We start from the raw sequence: 25,460 nt of genomic DNA, 5'->3' as shown, positions 1-25,460 counted from the left end.
ATATTGTATCGAAGCTAAGAGACGGGTCAGTACAAGCCACAAAGTACTTACTTCTCCAAGTATACGGGGGATTCTCGGTAGAAGCATTTGTTTTCCGTTTCCATGTGGGTAAGACGTGTAAAATCATTAGGGTAGACGAAGGTAAGGTAAACCTAAAATAAAACAAAAAACAACATGCGGCAATAGGAAGTGATAAGAGGTAAAGGAGTGTGGTGCAAGAGATTCACTGTTCACTTACAAACTGGAGGCCTTGGTAACGGGCAATGGGAAAATCCTTCACCACGTACGTAGGGTTGTAGGCGCAGGGAACCAGCACATTCTCCACTTTGGATTGCTCAATCATGGGGGCTGCAGAGAGACATTGGATTATGGACTAGAGGGTACAGATTCTGGCTCTAATCATTTCTAGTAAAGAGGGTGAGTGACAGCGGAACAACTTCATACTTATAATGTAGCAAATGAAGTAGGTTATTCCCATGCTGTGCAGGACAAGGCCAAGAGAAACAAACCTTGGGACCACAGCCTCAAGAAGCCCTTATACATGTAATAGCTGCTGGCCGAGCAGCTATTGACAGCATATGGGCACTTTCAACTGACAGCTATGCTTTCCGACTCCTCCATGTATCTGCATGCAAACACGTGTTTTCAATGGGGAGAGGCAAATAAGCTACTGCCAGACAACTCCGGCAGGTGCTTATCATCTGTGGAAAAAAAGGATCCTGCATGCCGAAATAAAATACAAATCCGAATCTTCTCTCCCCTCCAACATTTGCTTCCAGGGGACAGTCTTGATAATAGACATAATTGGTTAATTCTTCCAAAGTCATGGGGTTCAAACATGTTACGTCTATCAAACTTTTATGGCATGCCAATACACATTAGAGGTAAGTTACAGAGGTGGGACCGGCACCTATCTACCACTCTGTACCCTTTAGGCCCTGGCAATCTTTAATGCATTGGCTGGTGGTGGTCAAGAGGACAGAAAGAATTAAAGGGTCTGTGCTATGCTGTTTGCTTAACTCCATTGACTACTATGGGAGTTACAGATACAGCATAGTACAGACAGCTATGTTGTTTTTTTTAACTCCCATAGCTTCCTGTGCTACGCCATTTGCATAACTCCCATTGACTTCCATGGGAGTTACAGAAAAGTGTAGCTTGCTTTTTTGATAAATAGTAGTGTTCCCATCTCAGCCATGTTTGGAAGACCCCTATAAATCTGAAGCTCCTGAGCCACGACGGGATATATTTCAGTAATAAATTCATTTATTCCTCTACGGCAGATCATTTTTACATTGGTTTTTCTGGACAAGTGCCAGGGTACGAAGCTAATGTCCCTCGAGCCCTCAGCTTTGAGAGAAATGAGAAAACGGCATGGGTTGTTTCAAGAAGATTAGGAACAATTCAGAGCAGAATGGGGGGCTGCCCTGTACAAGCGGCTTTGGGTCTGGTGAATTCAAGCCATTCTGGTATTACATAGATGCCCATCCACCTGAAAAGCCGCCATGTAACATTACATTTCGCCTGTAGCAACTAGTATCCTGCAGCAAGAATGATCTGTTTGCATATTAAAAGGAGTTTTCCTACCAAGTCTACTGAAATCAGAGGTCATTCAGCCTTTTCAATGGACAATCGCAGCCCTCCAGAATGAAAGCCCTTGTTCACTGAAGCTCTTTGCTCTGTCTAAAAGTGTCCTTTCCACTTGTAGGACAATAGATAATAGCTTGGGGGGAGTCCAAGGGCAACTGAAAACTGATCAGTTTGCAGCCCTGATACGTCTACTTCAGTGAATATATTGCAGTGCAACATTCATTTATTAGGGTATGTTAACAAGAGCCAAAGGTTATGGACACCTTTACATTTTTTTCCCACTTGAATACATACATTCTGGGCTGAAAATCCGTTCTCTCCTGCATGTTTTATCAGCTGATTTATGTTCATAGCAAAGAAATGGCTATGGTCATAACATTAGCTGATAAGAATGTGCAGGAGAGGAGAGAGCAGAGGAAAACTAACCAGTCAGTCCAGCCTCACTGACCTCCTATTAAAACTTAAGGCTGGTTTAGGCACAAAGATTATCGCTCAACAAATCTTTTTAGCGATTTCTGAGCGATAATCATTGTGTTCTAAGAGCAAGGTGATCGCTCAAATGTTGCGCGATCACCTTGCGCTCCGAGCAAGTCTTCTGCATCTAGCTGTTCCCCGCTTGCAGTGCGTGGCTGTTATACAGCCAGCGCTCCGAGCGGAGGATGCAGAAGACAAATGGGGTGTCCCAGCTAGTCTTCTGAATTCTGCTGTTCCCCGCTTGCGAGCGGGTTATGCAGAACAGAGCTAGACCCCTCTGCTCTTCATACCCAGCCTGTCATCATGGAGTAAGATACAGCTGAAACAATAGTATCAGCTGTATCCTGCTGTGAATTCCTGATAACTGATCGCAGATCTAACAGCATGCTGAAAGATCAGCGACGGCTTAATGAAAACTGCGCAATGTCAGTGCAGTTAGACACAGCAATTATCGCTCAAACGACAGCTTTGGGCGATTTTTGAGCGAAAATCGTTGTGTCTAAAAGGGCCTTTAGACTGCAGGGTCTATATACAAAGATATGTTGAAGCTGCACAACACAAATCCTATTGCAAAACTGATTGTCAGTCCAAAACACGTAAGAAAACTCATATAAAAAAAAAACTTACTCCTATAAAAAGTGTCTCGAGGATCTTGTTTCAGAATATCAACGAAAGGCTCGTCACTCGTTAAGTGATGGTCAATCACACTAGATAGTGTTTGTGGAATGTGGGAAACTTCGTTCATTTTATAAAGTGTCTCATCTGGAAGAAAACAGCTTGCTGAGAAATATCATAAATGTATTGTAAATTCTATAACAGAAGATTGTATACAACAACCCTTACCAGTATATAAAGATAAGTACTGAGAGTCCACAATTTCAAACTTCATCCCTGGGAGAGAGAGGCGCCACTAAAAGTACAGATATAAAACATCAAGCAGGTCAAATTCCTGGCAGTGAAATTACTACAGATTTTCTCCGAAAATAAGACCCTGTCTTATATTAATTTTTGCTCCAAAAGAGGCACTAGGTCTTAATTTCAGGGAATGTCTTACTTTACTTTCCTAGCAGCTGCAATCTGAGTCCCTACTGCTGGTCTCTAAAGTTCCGTAGCTCAGCTGCGCGTCCTGCACTCCTTGGTCACCGACAGAAATGCACTTCCTGATTCATAAATCCCGCCTCCAGGAAGCAATGGCTCTGATTGGTTGAGCAAGCGCTGCTCTCAGCCAATCACAGCCGACGCGTTGGTTCAGCAAGCGCTGCATTGATTGACTGAGAGCAGCACTTGCTGAACCAATCAGAGCCATCACTTCATGAAGGCGGGATTTATGAATCCTGCGACCGGGAGGTGATGTTCTGTCGGCAGCCGATGAGTGCAGGACACGCAGCGAACCTACGGCACTTCGGAGACCAGCGGGAGGGACACGGATCGCGCCGACCAACTAATGTATTAATTTTTATTTCAAAGTAGTCTAGTTAGGGATTATTTTCAGGGTAGAGCTTATATTTCAAGCCTCCCCATAAATAGTCAAAAATTAGGGTAGGTCCTATTTTCGTGGAAACACAGTACTTTGTTTAAAGCGAGCTATCCCTTATACATAGGAAAGGAAAAAAACAACTAGGACCTTACCAATCACAACAGTCCCTGAATGGAGAGGTGAGCACACATGCGCACTACTGCTGCATTCATGTCAATGGAACTGCCGGATTAATGCTTGTACTTGACTATCTTTACCAATTGCAGTGAAATTAATAGAGCAGTATTGTGCATGTGTGACTAACTCTTTACTTTTTGGTGCTCTTCAGGACCCCCCGTTCTGAAGATCCGTGTGGGCTATTATGTATTTAGCCTAAAGGGGTCGTCTGGCTTTAAGTTATTGATGCCCTCTCCTCAGGATAGGCCAACAACAGTAGATTGATGGGGGTCCACTAACCTAGAACTGGTTTGCTGGGCTGGCACACTTGTCTATGAAGCCGATGTGTTCAGGAAGCTAGTTTGGCATTACAGGCAAAGTTCTGGGAGGAAGGGGGGTTCAGGTGGTGGACCCCAACAATCTACTATTGATGGACTATCTTTAGGATCAATAGTTTAACATTGGACAACATTGGGTTCTTGGTCGCCTCTTTTAGGGCTCCTGTCCACCAACGGATTTGCATTGCCGAGTACGGAGCGCAATTCCGCCTCCGGACTCCTCAAGCAGATCTAGTCAATAGCATGCAATGTAAAAAAGTGATTTCCTGCCCACGAGCAAAAATAGATTGCGATTTTCCACTCGCGGCAAAGAAATCACAGAATGCTGCGATTTTGTGCGGGCTACGCAGGTCCAGCTTCCATTGCAGTCAATGGAAGCTGTTCGTCCCGTGGCCATTCTGCAATCATCAGTGCAGAATTGACGCGGGAGCCAGGTCATTGCCATAGCGACGGCGCGGTGTCCTCTGTACTGCGCAGGCGTGCCGGAGTGCAGGCCGGCACATCCGCAGTGCAGAGAAGAAGGTGCCAGACAGGTACGCAGGGGTCCCCGGCTGGGCACCGGGGACGAATTCCGCTGCAGGATTCCGTATGCATGGTCCGTCCCACCCATGGACAGGAGACCTTACTAAAGTGTCCTGGGTGTTCCAAACTTCTTCCATAGAGGAAATATGGAAACTACTGTGCTCTTGGAAACTTTCAGTGCAGGTGAAATTTGTTTGTAGGCTTCTCCAGACCTCTGCCTCCACACAATCCTGTCTCAGAACTCTACAGGTTTGGTTTGGCTCTGACATTCATAGTGAGCTGTGAGACCTTATATAGACAGGGGTGTGTCTTTTTTTTTGAAAATTATGTCCAATCAACTAAATTTACCAAAAGTGGACTCCAAATCATCGCAAAGATCATCAAGGGAAATAGGAACTCCCCAGAGCTAAAATTTCAGGTGTCATCCCAAAGGGTGTGAATACTTCTATCAGTGCCAAATGTTAGTTTTTATTTTAAAAAACAATTTAAAAAGATTGCCAACATCTCACTTTGTCATTTGGGCATTGAGTGCAGAATGATAGGAAAAAAACAGAACTTTTTTATTTATTTGCAAAATACCACAACATAACAAAATGTAAAAAAGTGAAAGGCTCTAAAGACTTTTCAAATGCATTGTAGTACGACTTAGGGCGCCTGCACACGAGCGGAAATTCCACGGCGGGATTTCCGCCGCTGGAAGCCTGCATAGGATTGCGTTAACAAACACAATCCTATGCAGATGGCCGCGGTTTGGCCGCACATGTTCTACTTCTGTGCGGGGCTCACAGAGCCCCGCACAGAAACGTCACTCACCCGCCGACGGCTCTGGTCTGTGCATGCGCCGGCTGCCCGGCAAATCAAACAGCCGGAGCCGTGGGCGATTACGCGCTGGTCCCTGCAGGCGCTCGGGTCGGGTCCCGCGGCGAGAATCCTCGCCGCCGGATCCGACCCGCCCGTCTGCAGGCGGCCTTAGGGAAAAGTGGTGTGGGGGAATGGTGCTTAAATTCATAAACAACAAACATCTATCACACAAATACATTAGCATTCCAAATAAGTTTGGAAGTGACCTCAAAGTTTTCCCAGTTTGTCATGGGCGTAGATTAGAATACGTACTGCCACTTCCACATGGTCAGAGCCTCGATCATCCTGCTTGTGAAGAAGTTCAAAGTAATACCGCCGAGACGTCATCAATCTGGGTCGAAAGAAAGAATTCAGTATTACTTTTTCTACACAATATTACTTTTTAGTAACTTTATGAAGGTTGGATAATGTTTAGAAAACTAGGCAATCCTCTGAGCTACATATATCACGGGAAGGTGTCCCGTGATATCTGGCACCGAGGAGTCTGCAACAGATCATTTAACTTCTGTAAATCCTGAGGTGCGATCTCTATAGATTGGTCTTGTTTTTTCTAACACATCCCACAGATGCTAAATTAGATTGAGCTTTGGGAAATTTGATGGCCAAGGCATCCTCTAAAACTCTTTCAGTTTCCTCAAACCATTCCTGAACAAATTTTGCAGTGTTCCTGCACATTATCTTGCTGAAAGAGGCGACTGCCATGAGGGAATACAGCTGCCATGTAGGAGTGCATTTGGTCTGTTTAGGTAGGTGATACGTGGCAAAGCAACATCCACATGACCGAAAGGAGCCAAGGTTTCTCAGCAGAACATTGCCAGAAGAATCATACTGCCTCCGCCAACTTTTCCTCTTCACATAGTGCAGCCAAGTAAGCAACACACAGGCACCCGACCGCCCTTATGATGTAAAAGAAAACAATTCAATACACTGCATCACCTTCTTCCTTCATTCTATGGTCCAGTCCGGAAGCTCACATGCTCTTTGTAGGTTCTTATAGTGTTGGACAGGGGTCAGCACTCGGACCAGGCTGCATAGCCTCAGTCCCATTAACAGCAAGCTGCAATGCTCTGTGTTCGGACACCCTTCTATCATAGCCAGCAGTAACTCTGTCAACCTGTGTTACAGTAGCTCTTCGGTGGGATCAGACCAGAAGGGTTAGCCTTTGCTCTCCATGCTAGTTCATCAGTTGACTTTCCTTGGACTTCTTTGGTAAGAACTAACCATTACATACTGGGACCACGTAAAATAGCCCGTTTTGGAGATGCTTTAACGCAGCCGAATGCAATCAAACTTTAGTCCTTGGCAAAGTCCCTCAGATCCTACAATTGCCCATTTTTCTTGCTTCGAATGCATCACCTTCAAGAACTATCTAATACATCTGACCCCTTGACAGGTGCCATTGTCACAAGGTACGCAATGTTATGTCACCTATCGCAGTGGTTTAAATGTTATTGCTGCCCAGCGTATGCCAACCCTTTAAAGAGTCATCCCAGGGATGCTTTTTATTGTTTTCCCAGGGTGCAACAGCCATAGAGAACATATTGGAGCAGATGACATAGCTACTGTATGGAGATTTCAGCTCTGCTCCGGTTCCATCTTCCCATGTGACCTCTACTGTGACTAGCTGTATGCTATAATGATTTCTGTGCCCCGATAATGACTTTTCTCTATTAATTTTAATGAGAGTCAAATTGAGGATTTCATAAAGGAAAGTCATTTCCGGGTGACTTCGCTCTATTCACACAAGACACCAGGCATACAGCTAGTCATAGTGGAGCTCATACAGTACGATGGAGGCAGAAGCGGAGCTGAAATCTCAGCAACGCAGCATTGGCTACCGTTAGTATTTCATCTGCCCTAAAATACTTTTTGTGACAATTGCAACTTGGTAAAGTGATAAAAAGTTTTCCCAGAGTGGCCATTAAAACAATTACAGTAATTTCTTTTTTGCTACTGGGTAGAAACCGCTGTGGGCCTGATGTACCTCTGCTGCAATTCTCCACGTCAAGTCAGATAAATCTTTAATATGATGTAATTGCTGGAACACATATAATTTGCAAGAATCTATTGAAGCCCATAAATTCTCTTTATTATAAAAGTTCTCGAGATGTGAATTCACAGGAAATTTCAGGAAAATAAATGAATAGTGGTGAAAGTAGCCCTCCAGTCCATTATAAACTCTCTCTATCATAAACCCCAATCTGACAATGGAATGGAGCGGTAGAGGTAAGGGTGGGCTTCAAATCTACATGAGAAAAGGGATAAGACAATAGTTGGTCCTACTGACTGTCACTGCTGCTCCTACAGAGAGCTTTTCTGTAACGCATCAAACGGTTCCAAAATGGTTTACGCCTAAATTATTGCCAGACCCTGTTAATATTATAGAGACTATCAGACTAAAGGCTCAGTTACACGAAACAATTATCCCTCAAAATTCGTTCAAACCAACAAATTTGAGGGATAATTCTGCAGTGTGAATGTGGGAAAAAAACAAAAAAAACCCCAAACACTTGCTTGTCGTTTGCTGTTGGTTGTTTAACCTGAGTTTTCAGTCACATTATAGTACCTCGTTAGCTCACTGGCTGCTCGTTCCGTGTAAATTCTCCCCGCTCAGAGCTTCCCAAAGGAGGTGAAGCACTGAGCAAAATGCGGACGATAAGCCGTGAGGCGTCAGAAAGTCTTCCAGTTTAAATGCTCTGCATGAGCGCTGACGACCTTAGCGGTGACATAAGCACTCATTTAGTCGTTCAAATGACTGTCGGCCCATGTAAAAGGCCAACTATCGGCTGAGAAAAAAAGCATTTGCACAAACGAGCGATTTCCAGCAAAAGTTGTGCTGTGTAAACTTGGAACTGACAGAGCAAGAAAGCATAACTGAAAAAGAGGCGACTAGCGTGCAACTTTTTCTCAGTATAAGGCCTCTTTCTTACGGGCATCAGCTGTGTTCTGTGCAATATCGCTGTGTTTTTTTGTGGCGATATAGCGACTTTGTAGTGACCTTTTGCCAGGATTTTGAGGGAGGCTTAAAATATAAGCCCTACAGCGAAAATAAGCCCTACCTACATTTTTAAGAAAAACAGATACATTACCTAACAGGCGCTGTCTGCTCCACCACACTTCTCCTGCGGCAGTTCCGTGGCACTTGTTTGTAGTCTTCAGCCAGCGCTTCCTGGTCACGGGGTTCAAAAATCCAGTCTCGAGCACAGCGGTTCAGCCAATCACTGCAGCGCTCCATGAACCAATCACAGCCATTCAATGTGATGGCTGTGATTGGTTCTTAAGCGCCGCTGCTCAGCCAATCAGAGCCAACGCTTCCAGGAGGCAGAATTTTTAAACACTCTGACCAGGAAGAACTGGCTAAAGAATACAAACAAGTGTGCCGGAGCTTTAGGAGAAGTGTGGTACAGCGCACAGCGCCTGTTAGGTAATGTATTCTTTCTTTTTTTTTTTAAATGCAGCTAGGGCTTATTTTAGGGACAAACAGTAGGATAGCCTACTACAAAAGTTCCATAGCACTGCACGAAAACAGCAATTTCGTGTGATGCAACACAAAGGAAGACTCCATAGAGAAACATAGGCCACAAAACATTGCAAATCGCGGCTGTATAGAGAATGCCGCAATTTTGTTTTTGCTCGCAATTCAGCAGCCTACAAAACATCGCTAATGTGAAGGAACCCAATGGAAAGCATGGGCTTCACATACATGTGAGTTGTAGCACTGTCACAATGCGAGAGTATCAGGCAATTTTCTCGCAATGCAACAGTGCTACAAATCGCATGTATGTGTAGCCCATGCTTTCCAATGGGTGCCTTCACATTCGTGAGGTCTTCTCTAATGCAATGTTGCGTGGAAAAAAAAAAAACAACCAAAAATGGGGCATGCTCTATACAACAGCAATTTGCGATGTTTTGTAGCCTATGTTTCCCTATGGATCTTTCGTTTGTGTTGCATCGCATGAAATCACCTTAGTGCGATGGGAGTTTAACATTAGAAAGCCCTACCCTAATTTCTCTGTATTTTTGGGGTGGAAGGGCTCAAAATATAAGCCCTACCCCAAAAATAACCCCTAGCTGCATTACATAAAAAAAAATACATTAGCAGGTGCAGTCTGGGTCCTCCCATCCGTCTCCTGCGCTCCAGCACACTTGCTTGCAGTCCTCAGCACATCGCTTCCTGGTTACAGGGTTCATAAACCCCTCTTCCAGGAAGCAATGGTTCTCGAGTGTTGCGGCTTAGCCAATCAATACAGCACTTGATGAACAAATCACAGCCATCGAATTGGTTCATAAATGGTGCATTGATTTGCTGAGCCATGGCACTCGAGAACCAATCAGAGCCATCGCTTCCAAGAGGCGGGGTGTATGAACCCTGTAACCAGAAAGCGATGTGCTGAGCACTGCAAGCAACTGTGCCGGAGCGCAGGAGACCAGCGAGAGGACCCGGACAGCACTTGTTAGGTAATGTATTTTTTTATGCAATGCAGCTAGGGGTTATTTTCATGGTAGGGCTTATATTTCAAGTCCCTCCGAAAATGTAGAAAAAGTAGGGTAGGTCTTATGTTCAGTTTAGGTCTTATTTTCGAGGAAAATATGACCTGTAACGCAAGAAAATCGTGGCATCACCACGAGAATATGCAGAGATAGCGCACAAAAAACTTGGAACACAGTTGTTATATCGCTGCGATTTTTTACGGCGATATCGCTGTCGCCAACGTGAAAGAGACCTATAGGCAGTTGGACATGTTTGAACGACTGCTTGTTCACAATGAATGGAGACGGGTGGCCAGAAGAGATCTTCAATGCGCTCTACCTCCATTCAGTTAGCAGCAGAGGAGCGACAGCCGTTGGCCGCAGAAGTGTCCAATAATCATCCCAATGGTCATAATGTGTAAAGGTACCCAAATGCAGCCCTTACCACCCCCTGCCTATAGGACGTCCTATACATGCCACTGTATCCACCTTCAGAATTAGGGTGATGCATTATGTGTAGTCTGACATGTATACATTGTTTGAACTGCTGATATAAGACCCAATACTGTCACCCTGTTACGTTATTCCCTACAGAATTAAACCCAAGAGAAATGTTAAATCCCTGCTCTTTGTAGTCCTGCGTTGGCCCTCTTCAGTCACATTTGGTGTCTCTTGCCTTTCTACATCTTCCGGTTGATGCCTCATCCACCTCGATTTGGTGAAGATGAAAAGTGGAACAGGCATGAAGAAGTGAAGCCAATGAAACACAGCATCTCCATTTACAAGCCACTATAAAACTGGCATCACATCCCTGCACTGTGTGGACTAGCAGGACAGTCAGATGGTGTAGGGACATACCCCAGTGACAAGGGGGGCAGTAACACCCAGTTGTTCATTGATTCATATATTTCCAGAAGGACTAACACAGGGAAGGCACACAGCAAGGAAAAGTACTTTAGTTATGTCATGGGGAATACAAGTAGACTTCAGACATCTCTTTAAAAGGGGTTGATTTACTATAGATAATTAGTTTCCAGCTGTTCACCCCTCTTTTAGCCAATACAAAGAGTCTCTGCAAACAAGACTTTTCACTCTGAAAGCATAAATAGTAGTTAGAAAAAGCTCCAGAATTGTTATTTTACGAGCAATGCGGGTATTTACTAAAACAGACATGTCAGAAGAACAGATTGGTCCTCTTTGTAATGATAAACATTTCATCTTGAAAGGTTTTGGAAACCTTTGTGGGCATTTTTTATGTTACTTAGGGCTCACACACCCACTGGCTTTTTTTTTCTTGCGCTGCAAGAGCGAGTAAAACACTCAATATCGCCAGTGTTTTCAATAGGGCCAGCGACACCAGTGCTAGCTCTATTGAAAACATAGGGAGAATACCGCGGACTTCTGCCACAGCTGTGGCAGAAGTCCAGGATTCTATCCCATTGCTTTCAATGGGATCGGCGTTGCTGCCGGACCCATTGAAGGCAGTGGTTTTGTGGCAACCCCCGCAGCATGATTTTTGGGGAAGGGCTTGAAATATAAGCCCTTCCCTGAAAATCATCCCTGAAAATCTTTACTCACCTCTCGCTCAGACACGTCCTCCAGATGGCTCCTCTGCACTGCTGTCCAGCACTTTCAGCAGGCGGGAATTACAGACAGCGCTGAGCTATTCATCAATATTGCCATGTAAATGCACCTTTAGATTATCCTCAGCATATACACAAAGATGTCAGTTATATTCTTCTCAGTATATACACAAAGAGGTGAGGTAGATTCATCTCAGTATATACACAGAGGTTAGTTTATATTCTCCTCAGTATATACAAATAGAGGCGACTTAGATTCTCCTTAATATACAAATCATTTCCCCAGGCTTTATGGTTTCCGAGAAAAGACCTCTCATGTATCGCAGGTTTTCTCATAGTTTGTCATGCTTAGAATTGAATATTATATAATATATATATTACATGGGGAAGATCTGTTGTAAAGCGCATGCATTGAAAGGCATGCATTTTTGCTTTTTCATTCACACTTACGGATACAAATTGCATATTCTGCAAGCAGAAGGAAGGAAAAAAAAATTGCAGCATACTCTATTTGAGAGTGGATTCCGTGCAGACGACCCCCATTGAAGTCAATGGATGTGAGTGTTACGTCACCCATATGCATTTAACATGCCGGCTGGAGGGTGGAGAGAGCTTTCTTCCGCATGGACGATATGCTGTGCACAGCGAACATCCGCGCAGAAAAGTGCTCACATCTGCGATCATTCGCAATTACTTTCCGCAAACGATCCCAGGTCTTCCTCTGCGAAAATCTGCATGTGGAATCCGACCCGTTCATGTGAGCCCGGCCTACGGCTGCTCTTAAAAATGTGTACCGAAAATGCAGCACAAGACCGCAATGCATGTTACAGCGTTTTAAGGAGAGTTAAAACATGTAAAAACAGAGCAGACAGCGCTCAAAAAAAAAAAAAAAAAAAATCGCAACGTTAGAAATGTCACTTTTAAGTGGTCTGCGAGGTCCAATTGAAATCAATGGCGAGACGCACAAAATGTGCATGAAAATAGACTCCATTGTATACAATGGATCTATTCACATGGGCGATTTTCTTCTAGCAGTGATGCTGCGAGACTATAAAGTCACAGCATGTCCTACTTTTGTGTGAGCCTCACACGAGAATAGTACATGTAAATGTTTGGTTTCCCGCACAGAACATGGACATGGTGTCAGTGTTCTGTGCAATGGAGTGCCAACCGAGAACCTCAACTCGCTATCAGCCTTGTAAATATGGCCATAGTGAGAATTAGGAACCCCTTATAACATGTGCTGGAAGTGTCCTCCGTTTGCAGTCAAGTAAACCTGAGTTGGACACTCCATATTGCTGAATGCTCTGGTTACCATGTGTGGCGTCACTGCAGCACTTTCTTGCACAATGTTCTTTTTTAATTCCTGGGTAGTTTGTGACTTATTCCACTGGGTTCCAAAGTATGGCTTGTTTTGAGCGGATTTCATTAAAATGTGCTCATTAGTCTTGGGAGTTGATGGATTTTTCCAGGCCTTAAGCGAATGGGTACCCTACATTACTTGAATCCTGCATTTTTTAGTAGTTTTTCTGTATGCAAGATCTCTCTCCAATTCTCAGTTTTGCCTGAGCTGCCATAATGTCTCCCATACACAGGGAAGAGATCCTGCTGTCTCATATGATATATACAGAAACAGCAGCATAGAGGACATTCTACAGCTGTACTGAGTAGTGTCAGTGTGGATCTAGCTCTGGGATGAGACCATAGGTCAGCGGCAGTGTCTATCTCTTTCTGTAGATACTCCCTCCCATCAGCTGGAGAAGTCAAAAAATGGATAGATCTGTGGGGGTTTGACTGTTAGGAACCCCGATTGCCAGAAGGGGGGTACTGAAGTTCCCAGAATGAATGGTGTGGTGGCTGCACATGTCCCCTGCTGCTGCATTCATTCCAACAAGACTGCCAGAGACAGCTGGACACTCTATGCCATTTCTGACAGTCACACTGAAATTAATGCTGTGGCAATGCACATGCGCGACCACAACTCCACTCATTGGCGGAACTTTAGGACCCCTGTCACCTTTCACCTATCCAATGGATAGGTAAAAACTTGAAGAAAAAAAAAAAGTTAACTAATTGGAATACCCCTTTAAGAGTGAATGATCAGTGCAGGGGGGCGGATGGGGCTGATAAGCATAAAAAGAAGAATTTTTCTGTGATCAGATATACATTACAAAGTTTCTTATCTTGACTTTTACTATTATTACTATTTATGCAAACGTTGTTCCTCAAAATGATCCGTAGAATTTAAGCCATTTCCTGCATGAACTTCATTCTTTCTTCCACTTTAGTTCCACTTGTCATGCAATAGAATGTCTTGAAGCCAAATAAAAGACTTCAGCACATCACAGCTTATAAAAAAGCTAAAAATAGTTGTGCTATTCTCTCTAAAATCATGAATGTGGACGCAAACATATGTTGATAATCAAGATATACATCACTGCGGAAAGCCTGTAGTCTTCTTACAGCACATCGAAGATACATTTTACATGTGTGCCCCTCTGGCACTATTCGTATGACTCACTTATAAGTCTAAGAGGATTGTCTGATTGAAAAGTAATACCTGGACAAGGGCAATGGAAACCGGTTGAAAGAGACGTGAGACTTAAGACGTGCGGGGAGGGTGTCAGGCAAGACAGAGGCGCCGCATATTTCACCGTGCTGTGATGGAGGATGCAGACTGCTTGGCGATTGGCATAGACGATCATGTCTCATTAATCATGGAGTCGGATGGCCTGACCACCGCCGCATACACGGGGACTGACGAGGCAATAGAGGATTTAAGCCATTGCAGCATCTCACTAAATCTACAAGAAGGATGTGATGGAAAAGAGATGGATGCAAAGGGAGACCTGAATGACGCTCAAGGGGTGGAACATGGCGAATTTTCGAAAGTGCAAGGAAACTGTTCTCACCTAGGAGCAGCAGATGACATCTTGGAGCCATATGACTTCCTAATTGTTAACGGTGGTCACAATGACAGATTGATACAAAACGATGCAGCTTGTTTTACTGAAGAAGCAAGTAAGACGTTCATACTGGATGGAGATTGTGCAACATTTGGGTCTTGTCACCTTTTGCATCAAGCCACAACATCTCCTGCGTCCTCCAAAGAGGAAGACATGGACAGGGAATTAAGTGACTTAACCCCTTACAGTGGAGAATCATGGGAGCAATTGACATATGACAGTTATACAGAAGAAGAAAACGGCAAAACCAACAGAAAAAGGACCTACAGCGACTTATCTACATTGAGAGCAGAGTCTACAGATCGAAACGCTTCTAGTCTCAGCTTGGTAAATAGCGATTCTTTTATACTAGATGCAGAGACGATAGAGGCAGAGGTGGACGCTGATGGAAACCACCTACCGTCAGGCGATTCTCTCTCTTCCGACATAGAATTCATGGAAACAAATGATATAGGGATGGAAGATTTCAGTCTGGTGCCCATGGACTCTCTACATGTCTCTTTGGTGAGCAACAACTCGCAGACACTCAATGAAATTGGGGCAGGATCTACAGCTTTTCATTCACTCAACTTTAGTATCACAGGTGCCGACTGGCATGTGGCTACGCTGCCAGTCAAATGCCTAGAAATGGGGGCAGTGAACGTTGCATCTCTAACACTGGGCACAGTCGGCATTAGTGTAATCCCCATTGTGTCACCTGGCACAATAGATATAAACCCTATCACAAACAGCATACAGATGGTGCCAACAGAACCCATTGAGTGGGAGACATGGAGCATGGATTCCATGTCTCTTGGCACGACGACTGCAGACTATGTGAATGTTGATTCTATAACTCCAGAAGGGGTTAGAGAATGTTGGCATCCATTAGGAGAACGCCTATATGCCCTGGGGGAAGCCTTGACAGCACTAGACAAGAAACTTGAAGGCTTCTCTCCCCGTATTCAGGAGGCAGAAACGCTGCTCAATGAAGTGGAATTGTCATTCAGCCAACACGCTATGCACATCTCTGACATTATGAAGGAAAACAATGCCTTAGCAGAGCGTGTCCTGCTGCTCGAGGAGCGACTGGGCAGGGAGAAGCAGCAACAGCAGACATGGGTGAAGAAAAGTGAAGAGGAAGCCTAAACACGGGCAGGCGATGAATATAAGAGACTGAAGTTTTATGCAGAGCACACACTTAGCTGGGTGAATGGATATTATAAATGCACAAACTTTGGCTTATTGTAAAAAAAAAGGGCACAGTAAGTTAAATGCAATAATTTTTGTATTCTATATGATCTGCAATAAACTCATAGCCATTAGAATTGTCAGTAGATATACTTATTTACTAACAATGCAATCTAAAACCCAGAGACAAACGCCTTAATCATTTTCTTTCTACTTTTCTTTTTTTAAATAGATTTCATTGCATATTCTTATTTAGTACGTGTTTGTAGCTAGAACAGAGATCAAACTTCATCTAGGTCATCATTGACATCACTGGGGAGGGCGCATATGGCCACAGTACGGGCAATATAGGATTGCACACCAGCCATTCAAAAACTTGTCCCTGGCTCATAAAGGGAGTGGGTTGGTGGTCTTGAGTTAAGGGACCCTTTTGTGATGTCCATATGCCATAACAAACAAGTCCTTTGAAAGGGTGTTTTCTAAAATGTGCAAAAATGTGTGCAAAGGCAATGACTGTAAAACACTGTACGGCATGAGACCACTAAGGCCAGAGATTGGCAGCAGCGGTCACATAAGGTATATGGGCACTGGTAGGGCCAAGTAAACTAAAATCTGGTGGAAGACACTAGTGTGGGGCGCTGGAGCGGTACTGGGGCTTTTTTGCTATTTTATCACTGTCCCTGTCTTTGGTCACTTTTTTTTGCATCCCTCAGAATACCCCTGTAGTTTAGGCATTTATATGACAGCAACTAGTACATGAAATTATAAAGGATGAATGAATAGGCTGTTCAGTGTGGCATCCATAAAAACCTACGACACATTTAAAGTATGGTCTGTCTTTTGAAGACCCTATTAGGTATATGGATATCATAGAGGGTTCTCCATTATTGGACCCCCTCTAAGAGCTGCAGCAGGGGAAGCTTCACCAGAATAGTCCCAGATGCTCCAACATGTAAAGGGTTGTCTGTGACAGCTTCTTAAAGATGCTCTTGTATTTGTAAATTTAATGTGATAAGGACCATTTAAAGAAACTTACCATCCTGAGCGGTCATTGGCTGCAGTAGCCTGTGATGTCCCATAAAAAGGTGCAACTGCAAGCTGTAAACAACCAATCCATGTATAAAGCGACAAAATAACCCAAAACTCACAAGGTAACAGCGCAACCTTCCAAAGGACAAATAGCAGCCAGGTGGAAATAAAATACAAACTCCTCTCTTACTTTTTGTTTAACAAACCAGCAGTATAAAGCATTTTGAGGTTTAACCCCTAACTCAGTTACGTTGGGTTAGGTCCAGAAGAGCTCCAGGTTCAGGATTAAATAATACCATATGTGTTTAGGATAGCAGGAGCAGAAATAGGTGGGGAGCATAGATGTGGTCCAGCCGGAAGAGAATGATCCTCCTCTACCCCCACCCCAATCTGGACCACACCTATGGCCTCCACTTAAGGCCCATTTACACACACAGATAATCTTTCAAAAGATTGAAAGATCAGCAATCATTCTGCATAAAGTACTAATAGGCACAAATTGTTATTAGTACTTTATCAGCTTCATTTGTATGGAAATGAGCTTCTGGGAGCAATTGCAGAACTCAGCAGGAGGTTAGAGCTGTGTAATTAGCTTCACTGTTCAGCCATAGGCTGCTAAGAGAAAACAATGTTATCTCTAGCTCCTGGTGGAGAATTCAGCACCATGGACAGCATACACAGGCTGCGTCCTGCTTATCAGCTGTTCTGCTGGTGGGGCTGACAGCTAAGAACAGCTGTAACAATGTTATCAGCTGTAATCAGCTCTCCGTGGGCAGAACACAGCTTGTGGTCCTGCTTATTAGCTGTTCTGTCGAACAATGGTTTTCAAGCAGAACTAAAAGCTGTTGTTCGGCAGAAAACTGAAAGATGGGCACATTTAGATCAAACGATTATCGCTCAAAAGATGGCTTTTGAGCGATAATCATTGTGTCTAAATGGGACTTAAGTGAAGCGTTCATCTGGTTGGTAGCACCTCCATAACACCTCATTTTCTTTGGCTTCTCCAAGACCTCCACCTTAGGATAAGACTCCACTAGAATGTATCTATCCTCTGTACACAAACAAGGGAAGCAGAGGACTGCGCAACGGTGTGTGACACAGTGTGGAGCCGGAAGAGACGAGATAATAGGAAGTAGAGGAGAGTAACGACACATGCTCCTCACAGAAGTCTATAGAACATAATATATAAAAAAAATTATATATATATATTTTTGTTATTACTCAGCAGCTTAGTCTGAAAATTCACCTGAAAGTGCAAAGACACTAAAATGTTATCCTATCCAAAAAAGACAAGCAATACATGCAAACATAAAAGACATCATTAGTTCTATAAATCTGTTATATAGAGCGGGAACGATGCAAATAGATGCAAAACGTTATCTTACCTGAAAGGTTTAGACACCTGAGAGCTGAACTTTGTAAATTCTCCAGGAGCCGTCCATTCAGAGCCAACCTAAGGGACATCAGAAAGAGTCATGTTAAGGTTCTCCGGGCAGGCAAACTAATGTTCCTCCCGTTTACATATGGAGTTAGTAGACATCATATTCTCAATCGCATGTACATCTTATGATAAATAGCTCCATGATCATATGCCCGGTACATAGGGAATGCTTGCCAACATTACTGGAGTTAGCAGAGCCGGCTGTGAAGAAGTCCTAGGCTTACTAAATGTACTTCTTGATTAACACTAATTGCGTTGCTGTAGAGAAAAGTAACAGTGAAAAAGCACAGCAAGACCGTTGAGAAATCCCATTTCATAAGAAATTCATGGGCTTTAATGTATAAAATTCAATCAGATCAGCTCTCAGGATAAATCCCTGCCACGTTCTACACCAATTATAGCAACATACACAATTTATCACAAGAACTGATTACGCCAGTGTTAAGCTAGCACCGAGAATTATCCATCTTTCATGAAAAATGCATCCAATGTGTCCCCATTAATAAAATGGGTCTAGCGACGCAACAAATCAATAGCGCTTCTGTGTTTAATACCAGCATATGCCATCTATAGTCCCAACAAAATACTCTTAATCAGATGGGCCCCTTTATAAACTAGTGGAAGCCCTAAACTGGGATTTTGACATGAGGGTATATATACACTGTAGGTACATTGCTATACACACACACCTTCCTGCAGCTAATAGAACTTATTGAGAACGCCATAGCATTGCTTAAAAGGGATCTCCCACTTCTAGTAATTGATGACCCACCTTCCATATAGATCATCAACAGTTGATTGTTTGGGGTCCACAGCTTGGGACCCCTGGTGATTAACTGCTCCTTCCGGACAGTCTGCTATTGATTACTTATCCTGATAGCTCATTAGTAGCCAAAAGTGGAAGAGCTCTTTAACCCCTAAGTCACCAAGCCCGTCTGCGCCTTAATTACTAAGCCAAATTTTGGAAATCTGACAAGTGTCACTTCAACATAGAATAACTCTGTAAAGGTTTTGCATATCCAAGTGATTCTAAAATAGTTTTTTTTGCCACACATTGTACTTCATTTGAGTGGTAAAAATACTCCGATAGAATGTGTATATTTATTAAAAGTGCCAAAATCGGGAAAAGTTTGAAAAAAAAAAAGGTAATTTTTTCACATTTTCAATTGCAATATCTCAAATATGTGCAAACATACTGTACACATTTTTGATAAGATATATATTTCAATCAGTTTACTTTATTTTGGACGCACATTTAAAAAATATTATTTTTTTAACCAATTAGGAGATGTACAAATTTAACATTTATTATCAACATTTTGAAGAACATTTTGTTTTCCTGCACCAAACCAAGATTGCTCATAGGTGTCAGAATGATAGATACTCTCACAAATGACTCCATTTAAAAAAAACTACACCCTGTAATTTATTAACCGAGTTAATGCAATTTAGAGGAGTAAAAAAGAAAATCATATTTTTGCAAATATGTCATTTAAAGGGAGTTTTTTTTCTATAGCGTACATTAAAATTAGAATTTACACCCCAAAATGGATACCCCTATTTGTCCTGTGTTCAGAAACATACCCATTGTGGCCCTAACATTAGCACACTAGAAGAGCCCTTGGGCGGCCAAAACGATAAAGAACCCCCACAAATGACCCCATTTTGAAAACTAGACCCCTTATCGATTCATCTAGGGGTGTACTGTGTATTTTGACCCCACAGTATTTGAATGAAGCTAAGCAAAGCAGAAGCATATAATTACGATTTTCATTTTCTTTGGCAATTGTGTCATTTTAAAAACAGTTTTATTTGTACAGCACATACATGAATGAAGACTTCCACCCCAAAATGGATACCCCTGTTTGTCCCGTGTTCAGAAACATACCCATTATGGCCCTAAACCTACTTACTAGACGCATGGCTAGGCCCATAATGGAGGGAACACCCGTTGGATGTCAGGGCACAACTGAATAAATTCCAGGCCCCATTGTCCACTTGTGCGGAAAAAAAATGGACTCCCTAAAAATAACCCCCCCCACATCCCCTCCTATTTGGCGTTCCCTAAATCTTAGAGAAAAGTAACAATGTAAACTGTGTGGTATATCCGAAGACAGGGGTAATTAGGGAGGGTTGGTTGGGATGGGCACATGGAGCAATAAAATCGGGTATCCCTCCTCCTCTCATGCTTCTTGGGGGTATTTCTTGACCCCAGTGGCGGGTATGGGGTGTAAAAAGTGGCGCTCTGTGAGGCTTTGTAAGCTTGCTGAGGTGCGGCGGTCTCACAAGAAGGCGCTCAACAAGCTGCTCCTGGAACTGCAAGAAGGTGAGCGTTCTTGTAAATTATGTATTACAGGTAGTGGTCTGAATAACGCCGGGCTCACACAGCCGTATGTGGAATCCGCTTGCAGAGGCCCGCACCGGAACCCAGCTGTGAGCCCGGCCATGGCCCTGCGTACGTCCGCGTAATGTACTGCGCATAACTGCATACTTACACAGGCCCAGTACACCTTTTCTTGTTTACATTTCCCCTGCCAATGCTTAGCGATGACGCGGGTACCCACAGCCTGTACACAATGTAGTTGCGTACAGGCTGCGGGTATATCCACGACCATAGAGTACAATGGGCTCTATGTTGCGGCAAAATAGAACCTGCTGAGTTCCATTTTATGCGAGTGGATTATGTAATTCCAACCCGCTAATGTGAACGGAATTGTGTAATCGGTGCATTTGATTGTATTATCGCCGATCAGATGCATGCGGAATCCTCGATTTCTATCCGGTCGTGTGAGACTGTCCTAAGGTACATCGTTACCTTTTTATCACACGACCGGGAACCGCTCTACAAGGTCACCGCTCACTGCCCCAGGCTCTCGGCAACCTTTGGTCACCGGGAGCATTTTTCCGGCGGGGCATGCGCAGAAGCTGGAAAGGTCCGTGGAGGGTGATTGCAACAGGGTTCAAATGCGGAGGCCTCTGGTAAGACGTTTCACCTCTTCTCATCGATCGCATCGCTGAGGTGAGATGAAACTTCAGGGTTTTTTTTAACTTTTATGTGATCGACATTATCCATTGGATAATGGCAATCACTTGACCAGGAACCGCATACCGCGGACCCCATGACATCTCCAGGCTCTCGTCTACCTTCAGTAGCCAGGAGCAGGAAGATTTAAATTTTCCCGGGCAATCCTTGACTTTTGCGCATGCGTCCGCCATTATGCTGACGGTTCGCATGCGTCCTTGGATAAAGATCCCATCTGGGGACCTTAGGTATGTCATTTCATCTCCCCTTATGGATCCGATGCATGAGGGAAGATGAAACTAACTTTTTTTTTAACTTTTCTGTGATTGCCGTTATCCATCTCCTGCCTCCCACAGCTACCTTCAGGACCTGGGAGCCAGGAGATTTCAAATTTGCCAGAGCTCCTAGCCTTCTGCGCATGTGCATGACGTCATACGTTTGGCGCGCATGAGGAGAAGATCGCCGTTGGGTCCCGGAGGACCAGATCACTGAAGCACAGAGGACCGGGGTGAGTAATCTCAGCTGCCCTGATGGATCCGATCTATCAGGACAGCTGAATCTTAAACTTTTTAAAAACTTTTTTGCACTTTAATGTGAACGGCGCTATCCATTGCATTGTCTGGGGAGCGGGTGGGGGTGAGAAGGGCTCTCTGCGGCCCTCCATGACAGCTCCATGTTGTCGGCTACCTCTGGGCACGTGGCTTTAATCTTTGCAGGAAGCATGTTTTTATGTCCTCTGGGATTAAAGCCCACTTAGCTAGGACGTAAAAACACTATGGGCTGGTCACTAAGGGTTAAGGACGCAGCCCTTTTTTTCTTCACGTTTGTTTTTTCCTCCCCACTTTCAGAAAAGCTTAACGCTTATTTTTCTGTCGATGTAGTTGTCTGAGGGCTTACCGTTTTCAGGACAAGTATATTTCAGTCATACTATTTAATGTAAAAAATTACAGCTCACAATTATAGAACTTGTAAGAAGAACTTGCTAAATACTGAATCCGCCTTGCATGTGTTAGAGCAGCAGTGTAAAACTTATTTTTATGGAGGGCCACATCAGCCACATGGCTGCCTTCAAAGGGCCAATTGTAATCGTAAGACTGTACAATAATAGTGACCTCCATAGTGGCCGCAGTAGTAATAGTGTCCCTGTAACAGCCCCAGTAATAATAGATACCCAGTTGTAATAGGGTTCCCAATAGTGGCCCCAGTATTAATAGTGCCCCCCCCATTGTTGCCCCAGTGGTGATAATGACCCCCCTATAGTGGCCCCAGTAGTAATAGTGACCTCTCCATGTTGGTGGCTCCAGTAGTAATAATGCCCCTCCATTGTTGCCCCAGTGGTAATAATGATCCCCGCATAGTAGCCCCAGTAGTAATAGTGACCTCTCCATATTGGTGGCTCCAGTAGTAATAGTGACCCCCTTCCCCCTCATTGTTGCCCTATTAGTAATAGCAACCCCCTTATTGGCCTCTGGCTGGCCATCATCTCTACAGGCATTCCACTCAACCAGCTTGAAGCTCCGATCCGGCAGCAGTCGCTGCTGAATCTGTGACCACTGACTTCTCCCCTTGGCATCTGCGCTGCATACAGGATTGCGCACGCAAACACCAGGGAGGAGAAGTCAGCGGTCACAGACACTGCACTGCCACCGCCAGACTAGAGCTTCAGGCTGGTTGAGTGGAATGCCTCTTCGTTTGCTGCACGGTTGGTGGTCTACATAAAATGAGGTGGAAGCCGGATTCAGCCCGCAGCCCTTGTGTTTGATACGTGTGTTAGATAATGTAGACTCCTAGCACTCACCCTTCCTACATAAGCGATCAATTGGGCGCTGGATGGACTTTCCTCTGTGCCCAGCCAAAACTCTGAGTTATCTTCTGAGGCCACAGCAAATTGAAAGTCCCCTGCAGAAAACAAAAGAGGCAGCTGAGACAAGAACACAATGTTATACGTACGGCAGGTCACACCGGGGATTATAAGAGGAGGATTAGAAGAGAGAACAATATCCTCCAAACAACTTACTAAAAACATCTTCCGTTCATATTGAGTCCCTGAGTGCTGCAATGTTTGTATGTGCTTTTTGCAGAATCAATGTGAAGGTCCCTAGAGGGATGATTAGAGAGCCCTTTACATGTACCTTCCATATAGAACAGACACAGACAAGATTCCCTGCAAGGACAACATATATGCAAACAATGCCTTACCTAGAGCCATGGTCCCGATCAACCTGACAGATAACATATCATTTTCAGCAGTGAGCAGGTACTATACTTTAACACTACTGCATACCCCCAAAACACCTTCTATGGCTCTTTTGGAAGGTTTCCATTCACTCCTGGGATTTCATCAACTGTCACGTTTCTTTTTAATAACTTGCCTGTGCTACCTGAGTCAACAGTTCTGGTCTCAAGGGTCCCGCCGGAAAACAGTAACATAGGGTGACGAAATCTAAATCCATGTCAATGTCTAGATCATAACTGCTGCCTGGTCATTTAGGGCATTTTCACCCGATACAACATATTCCATGTTGAAAATGAACATGAACACAGCGTGCGATCTGACTTCTATTGTTTTCAATGGGAATTCATGCACAGATTTGAAATCCGCATTTTGTGGAAAAAAAATAGTGACATATCACTTTTGACATGGATTAGTCCTATTCAATGGGGTGATTCTCGGTGTTGCTATCCACCCAAATAGTGAGGAGTCTGTGCAGAATCCACATTTGAATGTCATACTGCAAATCCACAGCAGAAATCTGAGGATCAGCCATGGATTTCTACCACGCATTCTGCGTTTTTTTTTTTCTTTCTCATGGAAATGTAATCCATTGTGTGTGCACGGCCTTAGGCTGCGGATATTTACATATATACATTTCAAAAGTGTCAGTGAGCCGGGATTATTACAATTGCCAGATTGGAGTCGGGAAGGAATTTTTACCCTTAAAGGGGTTGTCCCGCGCCGAAACGGTTTTTTTTTTTTTTTTAACCCCCCCCCCGTTCGGCGCGAGACAACCCCGATGCAGGGGTTAAAAAAACAAACCGCTCAGCGCTTACCTGAATCCCGGCGGTCCGGCGTCTTCATACTTACCTGCTGAAGATGGCCGCCGGGGTCTGCTTCCTCCGTGGACCGCAGCTCTTCTGTGCGGTCCATTGCCGATTCCAGCCTCCTGATTGGCTGGAATCGGCACGTGACGGGGCGGAGCTACACGGAGCCGGCATTCTGCACGAGCGGCTCCATTGAAGAGAGCAGAAGACCCGGACTGCGCAAGCGCGGCTAATTTGGCCATCGGAGGGTGAAAATTAGTCGGCTCCATGGGAACGAGGACGCCAGCAACGGAGCAGGCAAGTAAAAAACTTTTTATAACTTCTGTATGGCTCATAATTAATGCACAATGTACATTACAAAGTGCATTATTATGGCCATACAGAAGTGTATAGACCCATTTGCTGCCGCGGGACAACCCCTTTAAGTGGAAAAAATTGGCTTCTACCTCATTGTTTCCCCCCCCCCCCCCTCTTCTGGATCAACATTGGGGAGGTAATGGGCTGAACTGGATGGACATATGTCTTTTTTTGACCTTATATACTACCCCGTTTTCCTGAAAATCAGACATACCCTCGAAAATAAGCCCTAGTTCGGGGAGGCTTGAAATATAAGCCCTACCCTGAAAATAAGCCCTAGTTACACTACATTACCTAGCAGACTCGGTCTAGGTTCCTTCCACTGCTCTCTAGAGGTTCGGTGCAGTTCACGCAGTCCTCAGCTGCTCGTACAATATCACTTCCTGGTTACGGTATTTATAAATCCTGCCTCCAGAAAGCGATGGTTGTCATTGGCTCTTCGACCGCTGCTTAGCCAATTCATGCAGCGCTGGATAAACCAATGCAATGACTGTGATTGGCTTATCCAGGAAGTGATGTTGTACGATCGGCCAAGGACTGCGGGAAACGCATTGGTACTGTGGAGAGCAGCGTAAGGGACCTGGACGAAGCTTGCCAGGCAGGTATAATAAGACCTTCCCAAAAAATAAGGCCGAGTGCCCCTTTTAGGTCAAATAATACAAGACAGGGTCTTATTTTGGGGGAAGCGTGGTATGTTATATCACATTATACTCCTCAGTTAAAAAATAGGCTCTAACTATCGCACAGAAAAAAACCTACACAAAACTATGCATTTTAATGAAATGGCTCAAGTTTTTGGACATACTTCACAACTTTTTGGATGGTCAAAAAGACACACTTACTGTTCATTGTGTGACAGATCTGAAGTCAGAGGCACTGCACGGACATGTGTCTTTCTTCAGCCTTAAAGGGGTTGTCCCGCAAAAGCAAGTGGGGTTATACACTTCTGTATGGCCATATTA

General features: G+C 44.1%; 1 protein-coding gene across 4 annotated transcripts in view; it reads right to left on the bottom strand.

The window, feature by feature from the left end:
- Positions 1-25,460, bottom strand: part of B4GALNT4 (beta-1,4-N-acetyl-galactosaminyltransferase 4) — a 75,995-nt gene that overhangs the window by 39,756 nt on the left and 10,779 nt on the right. For all 4 annotated transcript variants that reach the window (XR_010787158.1, XM_066583062.1, XM_066583061.1 and 1 more), the window contains exons 7-13: positions 22,898-22,998; positions 18,022-18,089; positions 5,671-5,749; positions 2,908-2,974; positions 2,692-2,826; positions 239-348; positions 52-152 (exon numbers count right to left, since the gene is read on the bottom strand). Coding sequence is in view for 3 of the 4 variants with exons in the window: in XM_066583062.1 (XP_066439159.1) it covers positions 52-152; positions 239-348; positions 2,692-2,826; positions 2,908-2,974; positions 5,671-5,749; positions 18,022-18,089; positions 22,898-22,998 (661 nt within the window). In the remaining variant the exon portion in view is untranslated. The remainder of the gene's footprint in view (positions 1-51; positions 153-238; positions 349-2,691; positions 2,827-2,907; positions 2,975-5,670; positions 5,750-18,021; positions 18,090-22,897; positions 22,999-25,460) is intronic.

Source organism: Eleutherodactylus coqui, chromosome 11, assembly GCF_035609145.1.
Source record: "Eleutherodactylus coqui strain aEleCoq1 chromosome 11, aEleCoq1.hap1, whole genome shotgun sequence".
Lineage (NCBI taxonomy): Eukaryota > Metazoa > Chordata > Amphibia > Anura > Eleutherodactylidae > Eleutherodactylus > Eleutherodactylus coqui.
This window is presented reverse-complemented; position numbering and strand designations above follow the sequence as displayed.